The 16,325-nt window shown below is 47.6% G+C and overlaps 1 protein-coding gene across 1 annotated transcript; it reads right to left on the bottom strand.

Annotated features, from left to right (window-relative positions):
* Positions 1-6,307: 6,307 nt before the first annotated feature.
* LG06H1orf232 (linkage group 06 C1orf232 homolog) lies at positions 6,308-15,915 on the bottom strand. Its single transcript, XM_048501233.1, has 4 exons — positions 15,535-15,915; positions 15,115-15,201; positions 11,528-11,625; positions 6,308-7,871 (listed from the first exon to the last, which is right to left on the bottom strand). Exons 1-4 carry the CDS (start codon positions 15,619-15,621, stop codon positions 7,574-7,576), a joined length of 570 nt encoding a protein of 189 aa, XP_048357190.1. The 5' UTR covers positions 15,622-15,915; the 3' UTR covers positions 6,308-7,573.
* Positions 15,916-16,325: the final 410 nt, after the last annotated feature.

Below are 16,325 nucleotides of genomic sequence, written 5' to 3'. Positions count from 1 at the left end.
TCTTAGACTTATACTCTCAGGTTTAATATCCTGCTTCTTCTTGGAAGTCAGTTACAGAGACTCTTCTTAGCTAGCAAGATAGCAGCATACTATCTTCCTCTCTTTCCTATTCTAAATGTACGTCCTAATAAGCATTTATCTTTTGCCCTTTTAATAAGTGTGTTAGCCGCTTCTCGATGTAGTAAACTCAAACCAACACTATACATTATAAATGCATGGTTCAAAACTTCTACCTTGATCAAATCTCAAATTTCTGCAACATTTCATTTTGGCTGTGATGACTACATCCAGACATTTGACTGATTAGTTATGAGTAAGGGGGCCATTGGGTTGTGTCTTCCTGAAGAGGGAGTCCTGGGAAAAGCAGAGTCTATTCAACTACACAACTTATCTTCTCCTCTACAGGAACAGATCCACACAACTCAACTCTTGCTTTTATTCTAATTATACCATAGGATGTTGGGAGTCAGGAATAATGACTCCACAATTTTTAAATTTTTAAGGGGGGTTCATTTGTCTCAAAATGCACTGGGAACATTTCAAAGTGCCGATCTTTAGAATGAAAAGAGGACAGAATGGTTAAATTTCCCCCCTATTTTTTTTTTTAAAAATACACAATTCAGAACTATGTCTTTGTTCTGTGTGAATGGTATACATCATGCAGATTTTGTGCAACAGGAATCTAGAAAGGCTGGAGACAACATCATTTCGGGAGCACAGCAATTGATGCTGTAGGGTCTATTTTCTGAAGATGCCATTTTCCCCAGGACAGCCGATGTCTGTAGTCTGAACAGCAGTTGTAATTCTGGAAGAATTCCTGGGCTTACTTAGGGGCTGGGAACCTTAATTGTGTTCACATTGCAGGGGCGTAATTCCCATTGGACAAGGTGGGCAGCTGCCCAGGGCACCACCTTGTGGGGGGCATCAAAATGCAGGGTTTGTTTTTGGGTATTTTTAGTGGTTTTCCATTTTTGGCCTGCAGGGGACGCATTTTGTAGGCTAGCAGCACCAAACTTACAGCGTATCATCAGGAGACTGTCCTTATGCTCCGCCCCAAGTTTGGTGATGTTTGGTTCAGGGAGTCCAAAGTTATGGACTCCCAAAGGGGATGCCCCCATCCCCCATTGTTTCCAATGGGAGCTAATAGGAGATGGGGGCTACAGTTTTGAAGGTCCATAACTTTGGCCCCCCTGAACCAAACTGCACCAAACCTGGGGGGTATCATTAGGGCAGTCTCCTGATGAGACCCTAAAAGCTTTGAGACTGTGCCTTCGAAATGTGCCCCCCCAGCCTGCAACCCCTGTTGACAGCAATGCAGAAAAATCAATGCAGAACAAAGATTCTTGGGCAAATTTCTAGGATGTTCCTGCAGGGGGTGCATTTTTGGACGTATCGGCACCAAAATTTCAGGGTATCATCTGGAGACTGTCCTGATGGCACCCCCCAGGTTTGGTGCAGTTTGGTTCCGGGGGTCCAAAGGTATGGACCCTCCAAATGGTAGCCCCCATCTCCTTAGCAAATAATGGGGGATGGGGCACCCCGTTTGAGGGTCCATAACTTTGGGGGGTGCGGCTTAGCCTCCACCTCAAGCCAATGACGGGAGCCCCTCCTGGTCGCCTCCTGGCCAAGCCTTTCGCCTGACACAGCGCGCTGATTGGCCCTCCTCCTCCTCCTCCCGCTTGATTGGCCGTGGAGCCCTAGAGGCGGAAGCAGTGGGTGGGGAGGAGGAGGAGGAGGGGAGGCCATTCAGCAGGGGCTGCCGCCGCTGCTGGAGGTTCGTTGGTGTTGCTGGGGGGACTCTGGCCGCCCTCCCTCCCTCGCTGGCCCTGGTGGGGGGGGAGGGGCTGGCAGTGGAGGAGCGCTCGGCTGGGAGGCGGTGGGTCCGTGGCTGGCAAGGGGGCGGGAGGAAGGGGCAGGTGCTGGGTGAGTAGGGGCAGTTCTGGTCCTGGAAAAAGGAGGCATGCGTGGGGCTGATCTTGTCTGCCCCTTTGCTCGTTCCACAGGAGGAGGAGGAGGAAGGAATGCTACTCCTGCTCTCCGGGAGACCTCTGCACGGTCCTCTGGGCGGCCTCCGTAGCCGATCCGCCGGAGGCACCTGAGTCTGCCTGACACAAGAGAAGCATGCCTTCCTCCCGTCCTCCTGCGGTATGAGCAAAGGGGCAGACAAGATCGGCCTCACGCATGCCTCCCTTCCCTGGGACCAGAACTGCCCCCACCCAGCAGCTGCCCCCTCTTCCTGCCCCCCTGCAAGCGACGTATTTCCCCCCCCCCTCCCAGCCGAGCGCTCCTCCATTGCCAGCCCCTCCCCCCGTCCACCAGGGCCAGCGAGGGAGGGAGGTTGGGGGGCGGCCAGAGTCCCCCCATCGACGCCGACGAACCTGCAGCAGCAGCAGCAGCAGAAGAGCCACCTTTCCCTCCCGGCTGGACGCTTCTGCCTCTCGGGCACCGCCGGCCAATCAAGCGGAAGGAGGAGGAGGAGGAGGAAGGGCGGCGGCCCAATCGGCGCGCTGTGTGGGGCGAAAGGCGCGGCCATTGGGCAGGAGGCGCGGGAAGGATGTGCCGTGATTGGCTTGAGATGGAGGCCAAGCCCCGCCCCCATGGGATGCCCTTCCCCTTTCTAAAACGGCACTGGCGACAGCAGCCCCCTCCCCCCCACCGACCCCGAAGATCAGGGCTGCTGTTTGGAGGGGGGGGCGGGGGCTGGACTCTGAGACGGGCCATTGCCGTTCGATATAACGGCAATGGCCGTCAATGGCCATTATATCGATCGTTATAATGATGGCAATGGACGTTCTAACGAGGGCGGGCTGAGGGGGCGTGGCCCTGGGGGGCGTGGCTTGGCTCCTCCACCCTCGCGAGCTCCTGGTGGGAGCACAGTTGCAAGGGGGCACCTTGGCAATGCACCGCCCCACATGACCTGCGCATCCCCCTCATTAGGCTACTGGGAATCCCTTTGGGGCTGGCTCTGCCGCTTACGGCTGCCCTTTCATTGCTGCACCCACCACACCACGTCAGAATCCCACATGTGCCCACAGACTCAAAATAGTTGGCTACCCCTGATAGGCACAGTGGGAATGCACACTTTTGCATCCATTTATTTTAACCCAGTTGGGACTCGAAGAGGCTTTGAGAACCCTGCTTGCGCTCCTCTGCCTGCTTCTCACAACAACACTGGAGAGTTTGCGAGGGGCTGACGTGAACTCTATGCTGGTGGACACGGCTGAGGTCTCTCTTCAAGCCCTGCCCTCCCCAAACCCTCCACGAGTCAACAAGCCTAAACCGGCTCTCACAAGTGCTCTGTCTAAGTGGATGAAAATGGGAGAAGAAGGCCCTTCCAGATGTGCCCTGGCTGGGAAAGCACCAAGGAAACACATCATTCAATCCTGATTTCGAAACCAGCTGTGGAATTCTCATCCTGAGCATGAGAAATAGGAAAGGGCGTCACGCTTGAAAACCCAAATGCACCTGACAAATCCTCCCTTGTTGAGAGGGGCCAAACCTGCACAGCACATCAGAAAGCATTCAAAACACTGTCTCAGAAATCTGTCCAACAGCCCTGTATGGTAGGCCAACCTTATAATTCCACTGGAGTGGGCCATGTTGTTTTCTGACAGGATTCCTGTGGCTTTCAAAATGGGCAGAATGTCAGCAGGAGCGCTCCTGGCATCAAAGGGAGCTCTGGCATGTTGATAGATCTTTGCTTTCACTCCCTTCCCTTCCCTTGATCTTTGCAATACAGTGAAGCAGAGCCGGACACGGGCTTACCTTTCATACCAGCCTTGACGTTGTAACATCCCTGCTGCTATTTCGCTCTGTCTTTGATATGGGGGTGAGAAAAAGGGAGGGGGGAGGAGGGCAGGTGGGGGGTGTGTGTGTAAAAGGTTATACCCAAAGACAGGTCACCAGAACTAGCTTCTTCTATCAAGGGACGTAATAGTACCACTCTATTCTGCCTTGGTCAGACCTCACCTGGAATACTGTGTCCTGTTCTGGGAACCGCAATTCAAGAAGGATATTGACAAGTTGGAACGGGTCCAGAGGAGGGCGACCAAAAGGGTAAAAGATCTGGATTCCTTGTCCTGTGAGGAGCAGTTTAGGGAACTGGGTCTGTTTAGCCTGGAGAAGAGAGGGTTGAGGAGTGACATGATAGCCATGTTTAAATATTTGAAGGGATGCCATGTTGAAGAGGAAGCAAGCTTGTTTTCTGCTGCTCCAGAGACGAGGACAGGGAGGGAGGAATGGATTCAAGGCCCAGAAACAGAGATCCCCTCAAGAAGAACTGCAGGGCTGCTTGACAGTGAATAATTACGCTGCCTCGGAGTGTGGTGCAGCCTCCTTCTTTGGAGGTTTTCAAACAGGGGCTGGACGGCCATCTGTCAGGAGTGCTTCGATAGTGTATAGTTCTGCATGGCGGAGGGTTGGACTGGATGGCCCTGGTGGTCTTTTCCAACTCTATGATTCTAATCTGGAGAACCAGGTTCAGTTCCACATACCTGCACATGGAGCCTGCTGGGTGACCTTGGGCCAGTCTCAGGTCTCTCCGATCTCTCTGGCCTCCATTTCCCTCACAAGGTGTGGGGCAGGACAGCAGCTCTGAGTCTCCATATGGTTGAGAAAAGTGGTATGCAAATGCAAACCCTCCCCTTCAAACTTTCGACAGAGGCCCCTCCCCTCCAAAACCTTGCCTTCCCCAGGCTCCACCCCAAACCTCCAGGAATTCACCAGCCTGGAGCTGGCAACCCTACATGGGACTACTTTGGTTTTGCTCCAAGGATGAACTGCAAGCCCCCAGCCCGTCATTCAGCCAGGCAGAGAGACAGTCCCTCCATACCCATGCAGGGGCTGAGCTGTCAACCCGGATCAAGGGGCCCAAATGGCTCCCGGGTGGGGGGCTCTTGCACCATATCAAGTCTGTTGCAGCAGAAATAATGAGGATTCTTGCAGCACCTTAAAGCTGCAATAATGAGGATTCTTGCAGCACCTTATAACCTTTTGTGGCTAGAACCCACTTCTTCAAATGCGAAGAGAGCCAGCATGGTGTAGTGTTCTGATAGTTGGACTAGGACAGTGATGGCGAACCTTTTCGAGACCGAGTGCCCAAATTGCAACCCAAAACCCTCTTATTTATCGCAAAGTGCCAACACAGCAATTTAACCTGAATACTGAGGTTTTCATTTAGAAAAAATGATTGGCTCCAAGGTGCACGTTATTTGGGAGTAAGCTTCGTGAAGCTACCATGCAATGCTTTGAATGGGTGAATCACGACCCTAGGAGGGTTATTCAGAAGCAAGCCCCATTGCCAGCAACTGAGTTTACTCCCAGTTAAAGGATCGTGCCCAGGCTAGCCTAGATGTGTGTGTGGGGGGTGGTGGTGATTTTCCTGTGCACGTGTGCCCACAGAAAGGGCTCTGAGTGCCACCTCTGGCACCCGTGCCATAGGTTCGCCATCACTGGACTAGGATTTGGGATACCAGAGTTCAAATCTCCAATCTATTTGGGGGCCCTAGACCTGTCACATATACTCAGCCTCATCTACCTCGCAGGTTGCTGTAAGGATAAAATGGAGAAGAGGATAATGTTATAAGCCACTTTGGGTCCCATTGGGCAAAATGAAGTGGTATAAACGAGGTAAATAAATAGTGGAATCTCTCTGTATCGTTTTATTAGCAGTTCCCAGGGCTCCCATCCTTTACAGGTATTAACTAGCTTCCCCTAAGTAACGAATGCCCTCTTTCCTTGATTAGGGTTTCATGTGATCCCATGTTCACTGCATTTCTTAGCCCCTTGATTATGCTGTTTGTATATTTGTTTTTCATACATCCTATATAACATCCCAGGCTGGTGAGGATTCATTTTTTGCATCCAGAGAACTGGCTTCTAGTTCAGCAAAGATTTATAGTGCATTAAAAAATGCTGTCATTTTTAAGGTTGCCACAAGGTTGCCACATCCTTCACCTGTGTACTTAGGAGATGAAGACGTGTTTTCTATGAAAAACTCATGATGAATTCCTAACATCTCCTAATATCTCAGGAACCAGATGTTAGGAAAGGCTCTGTTCTTGAATGCTGATGCCAGTCAGATGCACCAGGAACTTGATTTGAAAGTAGCATTCTAGGTGCATCCTATCTAGTCAATTAACTACAACCAATGCCCACTGAAATAAATAGCATGGTGTGTGTGTGTGTGTGTGTGTGTCTCAGCTAAGGATTATGCTTTCAGTGGTGCAGCCCAAATTATTCTGATTGAGATGCTTAGATTCTGTAACATGAAAAAACAATGAGTCAAAGGCTCTTTCTGTCTGTAAAAATAAGTGTTTAATTTTTCAGCACACCTCTTAGCTACAACTTCAGTTGTGGCTGAAGACTGGGGGATAAAACCAGTCTGAGCGCAGGAATCTCTTCTCAAGCAATGAAGAAAAAGAATCTAGAAATTGCAGTGGGCTGGGCTTATTGTTGATCTACTTCTGTGAAAAACAAAGAACCAAAGAAAACACACTGCAAATAAGCTGGCCAGGCAAAGTATGTCCATCACTGCTTGAAGCTGCGTGGTATCCAGGAAGGGCTGATGAAACACTCGTGCCATTTTAGCCAGTAGCAAAGTAAGAAAAGGAAACCAAAGCTACATATTGCTTCTTTGCTGGGTAAAAACTGTGCCTCAGGATCAGGTGGGAATGTCTTGCTACTGGGAATGCTGGAGACTCTCCAACCACACAAAGGCCTCTTGAAGCCTTTCTGGTCAGACTAGTGTTCCCTTAGAAGGTAAGGCTGCAGGTAAAATGTGGCTCAGGAACAGAGCCAGGTACCTCAATACAGAAGGTGGATCTAGATACTACCTGCTAGAGTGTCTACAAGTCTGTGAAACAAACTGGAGATAGGATCAGCTTCCCTTCCCATAATTCTAGTAGCAAGCATTGTTACTAGCCCATCCATGTGAGAGGACTCTGAGGAAAGACCTATTCAAGCTTTATTGATTTTGCAACCTGACCTTTCTCTAGCAACCCTGTGAGGTGTTGGGTTGAAGGATGATTCCTTGTTCCTTGTCCAATGAGCTTCCACCTTAGCACTGATCTGAACCCGGGTCTCCAACGCTCTAGTGCAGCATACTTACAATACACACATTGTGCTGGCTCAGGATCACCTTGGAACTTTCTTTCCCGCTCTCTGATTGGTTGCTTGGATTGATAGTCAGTGAGTGGCCTCTTGTTAGGAAGCACCGAGTATCATGGAAGCATGTAGGCCTAGAAAGGTCTAATCCCTCTTCTTGTCAGGATAACTATTTCTGGTAAAAAAGACTTTCCAAACTGTCTATGCGTATTTTTCAAAATACTGGTAGGTCTGAGTAGGAAAAAAGGGGAGTATTGGAATGGATACTGTTGGAAACATGACACACACATTGGGAGGAGGGTCCTAACACTGTGACAGTTAACAGCACACAGATCCAACTGAACACCATCAAGGATCCTTCATTTGACATCTGACTGTACTGTCCCTTGAAAAACTTTAGCCACTTGCTGGTTCACTGGGCCCTGTGTCTGAAAGAGGTTGAATGCTCATGTCCTTTCCCATGTCTATTCTAGTTACTTTTGGGGACATTTTTTTTCATTTCAACCAGTTTGCTGGTCAAGAAGCTCCACTTGAAGGCCACTCCTTCCGCCTCTCGGAGGTCATTGGTATGGCTGGCATTGCTGGCCTCCTCAGCCCCCACTTCCCCTAACCCCTCACTTCCCTCTGCCACTTCCTCTTGGGCGTTGGGCTTCACAGCCATCTTTTCCAGAGCAGCAGTCTGTTGCCACTTGGTAGCAAAGATGTCCCAAAGGCCGGCGGCTTTCTTCTCAATGGAGGGTTCCTCTGCTGGTCTTGCTGCAAGAGGGCTGAAAGCAAAAGAGAGAAAAGTTGTGGAGGGGGAAGTAGGGCTTGCAATGACCCTGCACTATCATCACCACTCCCCTCCACAGCAAGGTGTAGCGGTTAAGAGTGGCACATCCTAATCTGGAGAACCAGGTTTGATTCTCCCCTCCTCCACATGAGTGGCAGAGTCTTATTCGGTGAACTGGGTTTGTTTCCCTGCTCCTGAACATGAAGCCTGCTAGGTTAGCTTAGGCAAGTCACAGTTTTTTCAGAACTCTCTCAGCCCCACCCACCTCACAAGGTGTCTGTTGCGGGAAGAGGAAGGGAAAATAAGTTTGTAAACTGCCTTGAGTCTTCTTACAGGAGAAAAAAGACAGGGTATAAATCCAAACTCCTCTTCTCTCAGACTTCTCTCAGCCCCACCTACCTCATAAGGTGTCTGCTGTAGGGAGAAGAAGGGAAAGCGTTTGCAAGCTGTTTTGAGACTCTTTACAGAAAAGAAAGGTGGGGTATAAATCCCAAACTCTTCTTCTCCTTCTCTCCTTAACTGAGAGTACCCGAGAGGTGGTGGAAGATCTGTGCATGAGCAAGGGCGAGGGGTCAAGTCCATCTGCCCTCTTCCTTCTTATCGTATGAGGCAGATCTCTGCCACTGCTCAAATGTATATGCCTTTGTTTGAGGCATTGCAGAGGCACCTTGCATGTGTGTATGCTCCTGCTGCACACTGCCCTTCCCCCAGCCTTGCTCTGATCTGGCCAGGCATTTAGCAGTGTGGTTGGGCAAGAACATTTTGGTCACTCTCTGCAATCCTTAGAAGGAAACAAGATCTTTATCTACCACCATATAAGTCTATTTTCAAGGCTCAGAAGTATTAGCAGCAAATCTAAACAAAAAGGAACAAAAGCAATCTAGGCTGTATAAGTTACTGGTTTTACTTTGGCGTTCCAATCCACAGAATGGACAAAAGCGAAGCTGAAACTTTGAAATGGAGGTTGATAGATACTGGCTTCATTTCTCTCTGGTCCTTAGCCTGTGTGCCTTGCACAGAATGTATTAGACTTTTAAACTCTTTCTTTCCCAGCTATGGGTGGTGGTGGAGGAGGTGTTGTTGCTCTTTTTCCTATTCTGCCCTATACTTTCCCCGTCATCATAGTCTGTCCTCCACTTTTATAGCCCAAAGGCAGGATAGTGAAACAGTCAACTATCTTTATCCATTGTGGGTAAATGGTCATCACTATTCTGTCTATTTGTCTCCATAAAGCGAAACCATCTCCTCTCAATCTGAAATCCAAAGTGTTTGTTGTATTATTACCTAGGAAAGAGGGTGTCCAACCTGAGTCATGGTCTTTTGTACCCTTATGACAATGGGCATGATGCTATCTTTTGTGTCCTTATCACAATGGGAGTGATGCTGAATTTCATGGCAACTCTGGTTCTGATTGGAAGGTCAGTTTTGTTTTGTAGTTTCTCCACCCTAGGACAAAACAGCGGTGGCCCTTCCTTCCTTCCTCCCTCCCCAACCAAATGAAACTTAAAAGAAAAACAGAATAGGAAAAAAAATTCTGTTTCAACTGATATAAGTTTTCATACATGTGGTGTATAAATGGTTAAAAGGGAGGGGGAAATGGTGTACACTGGGCTGCAGGAGGCTTGCTTGGCCTCCACAGAACTTTGCCCCACATCCCTAAGAATAGGGAGAGGAGACAGTGACCGTAAAGGAACGTGACCCACTGCTGACTGTATGAGACAGGAGGAGAGCAAGTGAGTCAATGGGAAAAGTCAGCTTATTCTCTGCTTGTTCATCTTCCCCTTCAGTACTGCTGCTGTTGTCACCAAAAACAGTCCCAGCTTCTATCATGGCCTCTCCAGTTACATGATCTTAGGTATGAGGTACTGGCAAAGGCCTTTCTCTGCCCAGAACCTGGACAGCCACCTGAAGTCTGTGCTGAACTAGGTTAACCAATGGTCTTTCACAATAGAAGGCATCTCTGGGAGGTCACGGCTTCCTGCTGCTGTTTGGGCTGAGGCTGCAGGGCTTGTATAATATAAAGCAAGTGTAACCCCTATGTTCAAAATAGGTTTACCCAGAAAGGGTGGAGACTCAAAGCAGCAAAAACTCATGAAGTTGGAGGAGGCAAGGCTACCAGGCTGGGACCTTGATTCATTTCTTTATAAGCTCTTAACACCTTGTTTAAGGTAACTACAAAGTTGTTGGGAACTAGTGGGAAGGAAGCTGTTTATTTTTGCTGTATTGTAAATGTTATAATTTATTGTTTCAGGGCTTTCTGTGTATATAGTTGATGGGAGTTCTTTTGGGGACCTTCATCATTTTGAATCCAGTTCACCAAGCCTCTGAAGTCTTCATAAGCCAACCACCAGCAGGAAGAATTGGACTTGGCATTACAAGACTCTATATAGAAGGACTTGAAATGCAACTCAACAGGACTGTGAAGTGTTAATGTTAATTGTTAATGTTTAGTAAGTGTTATTTGTTAAGAAAAGTAAACCATTTTGTTTTAAATGTAGTTGTTGCAACTCCTTCCAAGTTCTGCCCCACAGAACCCACAGTTAGAGGTTACACAAGCCTTTGATTTGTAGCTGTGCTATGAAGAAGAAGAGTTGACTTATTTACCTGTTTTTCTCTACCATTAATGAGCCTCAAAGCAGCTAACAATCGCCTTCCCTTCTTCCTCTCACAACAAACACATTGTGAGGTAGGCGGGGCTGAAAGAATTCTGAGAGAAATATAACTAGCCCAAAGTCACAAAGCAGGTTTAATGTGGAAGAGTGAAGAATCAAACCCAGTTCTCCAGATCAGAGTCCACCACTCTTAACTACTATACCACACTGACTCTACAGTTGGAAGTCCACTAAAGAGAGACCTCAGAGCCTTTTCACAACATTGTGAAACCTTTTTTTGATACCTGTCAGTATCAAGACTTTTTTTCAAACTCCCAGGTGAGAAGGGAATACTTTCTTTGTCCTTCTAGATACTGCCTAGACACTCTCCTTAACAAAACTGAGAAGAAAATTGAGGGCCAGAAGGAGGCCCTCCTTGTCATAAGCAGTGTTCACTTTAGGTGCAGCAAGGCTTCCATGAATACGTGAATCAGCCCATTATTATTTCCTCTGATCACACACAAGCATCGGTTGATAGTTGTATCTATCTATTGATAAACACAGCTCTATGATGTATTGTCGAAGGCTTTCACGGCAGTATTCAACTGGTTGTGGTGGGTTTTCGGGGCTGTGTGGCCGTGGTCTGGTAGATCTTGTTCCTAACGTTTCCCCTGCATCTGTGGCTGGCATCTTCAGAGAAGTATCACAGAGAGAAGTATGTTACACACTTCTAGACACAGTGTGTAACAGACTTCTCTCTGTGATACACCTCTGAAGATGCCAGCCACAGATGCAGGGGTAACGTTAGGAACAAGATCTACCAGACCACGGCCACACAGCCCGGAAAACCCACCACAACCAGTTGAATCCTGCTGTGAAAGCCTTCGACAATACATCATAGAGCTGTGTTTATTAACAGATAGATACAGCTATCAACCGATGCTTGTGTGTGATCAAACCACGGCCACACAGCCCGGAAAACCCAAACAGCTCCATGAATTAGCTGTTAATTGGAAAGAGCAAAGGAGGAGGGTCAAGAAGAAGGGAGCATTTCTCTTACTGGTCAGCACATGGCTCGGGGGCCAGCAACTGATGTTCGTCCTCCTTGGTGAACAAAGCAGACATGGTCTTCCAGCCTCTAGCTCCCACTCCTTGGACCTGCAAAGCACAGTGGCAGAAGCAAAAAAGGGGGTCAGTGTCATTCACGGACATTGCAGTTAGCTTCGCTGGCAATATTCTCTTAGCCTTAGGACTGTTCTAAGGGGAATCTTTTGGGTTTCTCAGTATTTTATGGTGACTTGGTTTTCAACAGTTTGTTGATTTTTGTGCTGTTTTGCAATTTTAACATATTTTACTTTGTTAGCAGTTTTGAACAAGCTCTCTGGTGACTGTGGTAGCATACCTTTTCTAAATGAACAAAAGAAAGAACAAATTTCCTAAAAAATTAAATCTAAGTTTTTCACTTACAGAGATAAAAGGAAAACAATGCAGATGGTATTCTGCCAGTTGCTCAATCAGACACAAACTTGCTCTGCTTTCTAACTTTCTGCTCAATGAAAAACTGGGGTGATTGGTTATGCCCTGGACATAATATTAAATGGTTCTGCTTTTGTGTCATGACTGGCATAAGCTCTATACTTTCAAGAGGATGAGGGGGTTTATTTTTGTTGGATTTATATCCCATCCTATCCTTAAAGGGCTCTGGGTTGAAGTTGAGATTGTAGAATTGACTGTACTACTTCAGACTGTGGGTGGGAGGTGCTGTTTCCAAATTTTCTGCTATGCAAAAAACTCCATAAGAACAGAAACCTAGCAAAAAAAAATATCCCAAAACAAAAAATGCTCTTCCAGCTCTTTGCTAGCACGGATTGGATAATGAGATCATCCACCTATAGTTTGAAGTGGCACATTCCTTTCTACCCTTTCATGACTCTACTGCCCTTTTCGCACACAAGGTTTGCTCTGGAATTACTGCAACACGCATCGACATCCCGACCTTTTTGTTGCCGGTTCGTCGCTCAACATCATTTGCACTTCAGCCAGTTGTTCTGGAACCACATCTGAATCCAGAAACCCTGATAGTTTGCATTGCCGCAGAATGCGATGCAAACAAGAGTTCTGATTGACTGCTTGGCCGTTCCTGGGTGTGTCGTTTGTGACGTTTGGCCCCATCATCACGTTGTCATACTGTGACGTAGCCACGAGATGACGACACACCAATCCTCCCATTGGCTGACGTTACCTTGAGCTGTCTCGCGTTGAGTGTGCCGAGGTGCTGTCCCTCGACACAGCGTCGGCAGAAGCGCTCACTACACATTCCGTCGCTCTGAGCTGGTGCGGCAGGTTAACGCTTTTATCCCCCCCCCCCCAATTGTTGGGCTGAAAGTTTTTGCTTTTGTCCTACACTCAAGGGCAGTTCTCTTGTGCCCCCTGAGGTGCATCTCCACTGCCACCTTCTCAAAAACATCTAAGTTTCTGTAGCTGGACTTTAGGGAGCGCTGTACTTCCTCCACCCCCCATACTGCAATCAGATCCCTCGTCTCGTCGTTCCGCCATGACACACCCCTCCCAAGAGCTTTGTCTGAGTTGGCGGCTGGGCTGTTCGGCCCATCCATTTGATCTCCCCGGGCGCGGACGTAACGCAGCCAATGAGCTACCGATTAAGTGTTATCTCACAGTCTCACGGCACCATTGCGCAGTGATCTCATTTTCTTGAGACCTCGCTGCAGCGAGACAATGCAATGCTTGACCAAGCGTGAGGAGAGGCGGGAGGCGAGTGAGATGGAAATGGAACCGTAAAATCTGCTCACGCAACTGGCAAATTCCTTGCTCCTCCCAATTGGCTGGGAGAAATCGCCTCACCGCGGGGGCGTGATTCTTAAAATCTGCTTGGTAGCGTGACGTTTCGCACATAGGGGCAGAAATGTGGAGGGAAACTGTTTTATCTGAAAAAGTTGCAGAAGCATCGAGCGACAGGAAAAATGTGAGGCGACTCCTCGAATGGGCTACAGAGTAGGGGTCGAACCACATTCCAGAGCTAGTATGTGCGAACAACAAGCAGAAACTGTGTTGACCACAAATATTTAATCCAGAACAAACCATGTGTGCGAAAAGGGCCTACCACCTTATTCCCATCACCTCAGCTACATGTATAGCACAGACATTCCCACCCATCCTTTCCCAATATTTTGCCCCACATTCTCTAGTCTAGTCCCACCTTTGTTGCTGAAGTCCTAGAAAAATTCCCAGAAGTCAAGTTCCCAAGGATAAAAAGGCTTAAGCATCTCAAACAATACATGAATTAATCACATGTAGTTTTTCTGTTTAAAGAAGACCTCTCAGTTATAATTGTCCATGAGAAACTGATGTGGGATGGCGACAAAACGTAACTTTTCCCCACTGGTTGGTTTCCCAGTTTTAAACCCTTCCCACCCCCAGTCTTTCTTTGGAGACTGAGACTTGGGCTGCTTCTGGTAAAAAAATGTTGGAGGACAGAGGAAACCACATGTTATTGTCATGTATCATTTGCACCTTGGTGAAGCTCTGTCTGTGACATGGAGCTGCTTTCTGAGAAGGTGGGTTCAGTTTCCACTCTTCCCCTCTGACAAATACATTGTTAGAATCAAATCATCCATTCTGGTAAAATCCCCTTGTGGAACTGCATCACCTCTAGAATGAGTGTGGAGGAACTTACTTGTTTACAAGGGTGGTCTTAGCCAACTGGCAACCAGAGCAATTATCCAGGGCCCCAGGCTGGGGGACCCCTAACTGCCCATGGTTATGCCCTCCAATGCAGCTTTGTAGGTCACTTCTTTTGGAGTCTGATAATTAGCACAGAAACCAAAATAGACATAGATGCCAGACTATACAAATGGGATTATAGAAGATTCTGTTGTTGACGAGCTAATAATGGATTTTCCTGTTCATTTCTTTGAAACCTTTCCTGGAAACATGACTGCCCCACTCAATGGGGAAGATTATCCTTGGTCCTGCCCACTTCTTTAGAAACCCCACCCCCTGACTCCAGATGCAAATATGGTCTGCAGCAACTCAGCAATGTGGGAAGGATGTTCTGTGTGTACACAGAGGTACACACCATCCAAGGATAAATATATTCCAGATGTTTTCTATTTAACAAGAGATGCTGAGTATTGGACCGGGAGCTTTCTGCACACAGAGCAGATGCTCCATACATTTAGCCATGGTCTCTTACTAGCTGCACTATACTGAGTCAGATCACGGATCTGTCAAGGTCAGTCTAGGCTACTCTGATTGGCAGCAGTTCTCCATCCTCTCAGCTGTAACTTTTCCCCATCCCTTACTTCCTGAAATCTTTAACTGGAGATGGTGTGATTGATCCTGGGATGTCTGACATGCACAGCAGATGCTCTACCATTGAGCCACAGCTTTTTAAAGTTGGTCTGGTGCAGTCTCAATAAATCTCCAGAGTTTGCTCTTTGCCTGGGACTACAGAAAAGTGGCAGGTAGGACTTGACACCTGACAGACCACACTAATATGATTAGTTTATTGAAAACTGCTTTGTAAGTCACTAAACCCTCTTCTGGAGCCTAATAGCAACTTCTGTAATAACATCCAAAGATGCAAAACGTTCCTAGTTGTGGTTTGGAAAAACCATGGGCCCTTACCCGCCGTGCCAGTTGAGAAACAGGATTTGCGCCCTCTTCTGTCAGCAGTGTGGAATCTGTGGTTTCCATTAGCTCAGGATTATCTCTCTGAAACAAGTTCATTGTCGGACAGGGTTAACAAGGAAAGGAACACAGAGATAGTGGATACTAGTTAGCTGCTCCTGCTTTTCCTGTACTATTGACTTTCTTCACAAATTCATAATTTTATAAACCTCTATCACATCCCCCATCTCAGTCATTTACAGTGTGTGGTCATTTTAGCTAAGAGTCTATGACTGACCCAAGGTCACTCAATTACATGCAGTCCTAAACAAGCATTTGAAGTGGAGTCTCGCTTGAGTCACTCCAATATTCTAATCACTACACCACATTGTCTCAATGACAGATAACGAAAGGGGCACGGGCTGAGGAAACTACTACCTCATCTTGGATGTCTTCCTCCTGCGGCTCTCCACCAAGGGTCTGCATGACTTTGGCCTTATAGACCTTCCAGAATGCCTGTGTCATCCTGGCAATGGGCTGGTCCACTCCTTCTGCCCCAGTTGCTTCTTCCAAAAACAAGAGAATTTCAGCAAGCAAGCGGCTGGGTTCCACCAGTGGAGAAGGCGTACAGCTACTGTTTTATCTCTTTTACCCGATTTGCATGGGTGAGGTCCCGGTTGCCATTGTCTCTCTCCAGTCAGCTGCTTCAAAAACTCTTTAGAGAACCAAGGGCTCAGACAGATGCTCCAACGTCCTGCAAATTCACACCTGTCACTGGCTGCTGCCTTCTGGGATCTGGTGTCTTCATTAAAATTTCAGAAGCTTCCAACATACATCTCAGAGAACAAAGAGGAATTGGATCCATGACTGACCCAGAATACCAGTGGACTCCTTCCATGAAAGAACTGATGGAAGCTCAGCGGACTTGGGCTCCAAGGATATACCTCCTTCCTGCTTTACCTTCCCCACCCTTCAAATTAGGTCTCCAAAAGCATGAACAGTTGCTTTCTTAGCATTTGGAGGCTAATTCAGGCCATGACCACCATTTCTGAATGACTGCACTTTTTTTATTTGTAGAAAGCCCATCATCTTGAGAAGAATAACATCTCCATCAAGTTTCATAGTCTCCCATCCCCCTCTTAAGGTAAACTTTCCCCCTGCTTTGGAGACCCGAGGAAAGCCTGTCTTCTGCCCAGCTCAGTTCTTGCATTACATTTCATTGTCTGCAC

Source organism: Sphaerodactylus townsendi, linkage group LG06, assembly GCF_021028975.2.
Source record: "Sphaerodactylus townsendi isolate TG3544 linkage group LG06, MPM_Stown_v2.3, whole genome shotgun sequence".
Lineage (NCBI taxonomy): Eukaryota > Metazoa > Chordata > Lepidosauria > Squamata > Sphaerodactylidae > Sphaerodactylus > Sphaerodactylus townsendi.
The sequence above is the reverse complement of the archived record's forward strand: the minus strand, read 5'-3'. Positions and strand labels throughout refer to the sequence as shown.